The 2572-nt window shown below is 46.6% G+C and overlaps 1 protein-coding gene across 1 annotated transcript in view; it reads right to left on the reverse strand.

The window, feature by feature from the left end:
• Window positions 1-1088: 1088 nt before the first annotated feature.
• sstr2a (somatostatin receptor 2a) overlaps window positions 1089-2572 on the reverse strand; it is a 6994-nt gene continuing 5510 nt past the window's right edge. The window contains 2 exon segments of the mRNA XM_034132319.1: window positions 1089-2502; window positions 2505-2572. The exon segment at window positions 2505-2572 is cut by the window's right edge and continues 106 nt beyond it. Of these exon segments, the coding sequence (XP_033988210.1) occupies window positions 2222-2502; window positions 2505-2572 (349 nt within the window). The 3' untranslated portion in view covers window positions 1089-2221.

The raw sequence follows: 2572 nt of genomic DNA on the forward strand, positions 1-2572 counted from the left end.
GTGTGTTTGTGGGTTCATTCAGTCATTATTAACGGATTGATAAGGGAGGCGTGTGGTGCAGTGGGTTGTGCGTTGGTGTTCGGATCAGGTTCAAACCCCACTGCAGTCAGCATGTCGTTGTGTCCCTGAGACACTTCACCCCAAATTGCTCCTGTGGGGATTGCCCACAGTATTGAGTATGTAAGTCGCTTTGGATAAAAGCGTCTAACAAGTAACACGTCATGTAATAAGGTTTACAAATTCAGGTTATTGTTGTGACGCGGTTTTTTGTTGCTCTACTACAGGGGTCGGCAACCTTTCTAATATGAAGTGCCATTTAAAAAATAAAATCTGATTAGTGTGCCGACGTTCGTGAACTGTAAACGGGGGGGGGGGGGGAGCTCGACGCTCTTTACCTGTCAACTGGAGGGCGGGGGGAGCCTCGCTGCGGGGAAGCTGTGGACCTCTGTCGCCTGTCAGCGCAACTTACATGATGCCGTTTAAACACATTTAAATAAATAAAGGGCGGTGCCGGCCGTCAGCGAACCGAGCCCGGTCGTCAACGGCCCGCTGGCGACCGGGCTCGGTTCGCTGACGACCGGACGTACTGTGATTCTCCAGAACACACAGTTGGCCAGTCCCCTGTGTAGCATATTATTTTCGATGACAGATGAGCAGATCGCCACTGGGCTTTCAACTAAAGACACAGCCACGCAAAAACTGCGGCATGTACAGCTCCTTATACTGCAATGTGTGAAGTGCGCTACACCCCTGGTCGTTTCACCATGGAGGAAAGCAGCAGAAAGTCAACTGGAGTTAAAGAGAGCGGGGCATAGAAGTTATCCTTCTGCGCTGTGTTGCGTGCATGGCTTCCTTCTGCAGGGGGAGACGCGCTCTGCTGGCGGTCTCGTTCAGGATCCGAAAATACAATTTAAATATTTTTGCACACTTATTCCTAGTGTGCCACTGGTTACGGTCCCGCATGGTGGCACGCGTGCCAGGGATTGCCGACCCCTGCTCTACTAGGAAGGGTTATTGGAGTCAGCCCAGTCTCTCTCTCTCTTTGACAATTTTTTTTACATATCCTGAAAAATATACTTTTTTTTTTGCAACCATGTGCTGGCTGAACCACATTTAAAGCTGACATGAACATCTTAAATAGCCAAAACACAGCACTTTACAAGTAGATATGGCCTCTTTACAATGGCAGCGCTGGTAAAACGGATGTTAAAAGCAGGACACAGTGAAGTATAAAGTTCACATGAGGGGTTTCACAAAGTTGTCAAGCTGTCCTTGATGCATTTTAAGCATCCAGCAGGAAATGAGTTCAAATTCATTTTTGGATCTTTCCCCCTCAGGGTTGACAGAAAATCATTTTTTTTTAATATATATACAAAGTCAAGCTGTTTCTAAAGAGAACAAGGTCACAGCGGCTGCCAGGATGTTTCCCCTTCCTTGCGCTTTAATCAATAATCCACGATGTTGGATTTGAGAGTGTACGGATCAATGCAGCTTCTCCTGCAGAGAGAACATCCTTCACTTCTCATTAATAAAATGTCTTGTTGGAAAAGGTCTTTGCCATTTTGTTCCCCCGTTGATCATTCAGGAAAGGGCTAATCAGCCGGTATGAATAAAACATGAAAGCATGAATCTGTTGCGTCTTGTTGTTTCCGTCTCTCTCTGGGATTACAGTGTCGGCTGTTTTTCCACTGAAATATTTGTCAGATTTCTTCGCCTGTATCTCCACTTTCAGATAAATCAATGGCCGCCCCGCAAAGATCTCAAAACACTCCATCAAGAAGAGCAATGTTTACACCGTAACCTTTAGTATTTCACCATCTTCTTTCGATCGAGGTCCGTCCGCATGACTCCTGACAACTTATTCGAAATCTCAAGCGAGCAAATTGCTATATATCGTGTTTGTTTCAACATTACTCTCCCCTGCTGTGCTGCAGAATCACTTCAGTTGAGATGCATTTGTTTCTCTCCACACACCAGACAAAGATGCTTCATTAACCCGCATATCAAGCTGGAGTCAGTGTACTTTCCCTGACCTCTGAAACCCCCTTAAGACATTGTTTGTTTTTCACTTAGACTTTGTTCATATGTCCATGAGCAGCAGCAGCGATGACATAATCCTCCTCCTACACACCTTTTGAACAGAGCTCAACAAATGGAGAATTGTCAGCCCATTCATCTGGAAAAACCAACATTAAGTCTCCCTGGATGTGTCTTTCTTCTTTTAAATGGTTGTCTGCAGCTCGCCATTCAGCAACGCAGCGTTATGAGTCTCCAAATTGGCGTTTATAATCGCGGCGTCGTTAGCCATTCTGCTCCTATCCGCCCTGCTGTCACTTCGCTCGATTTCGTCCAAACCGGCGACTTTCTTAATGCACAGGACATTCTGAAAGCTCTTCTTGAAGTTGTCCGACAGGAAGGCGTACAGGATGGGGTTAGCGCAGCTGTTAGCGTAGCCTAGCACCACCACGAAGTCGAAGGTGCTCTTCACGAAGGAGGTGGGTAGATGTTGCTGGCGACGGACGCCACGTTGAACACGTAGAAAGGCAACCAACAGAAGACGAAAACGGCCACT

This window comes from Trematomus bernacchii, unplaced genomic scaffold (genome assembly GCF_902827165.1).
Source record: "Trematomus bernacchii unplaced genomic scaffold, fTreBer1.1, whole genome shotgun sequence".
Classification (NCBI taxonomy): Eukaryota; Metazoa; Chordata; class Actinopteri; order Perciformes; family Nototheniidae; genus Trematomus; species Trematomus bernacchii.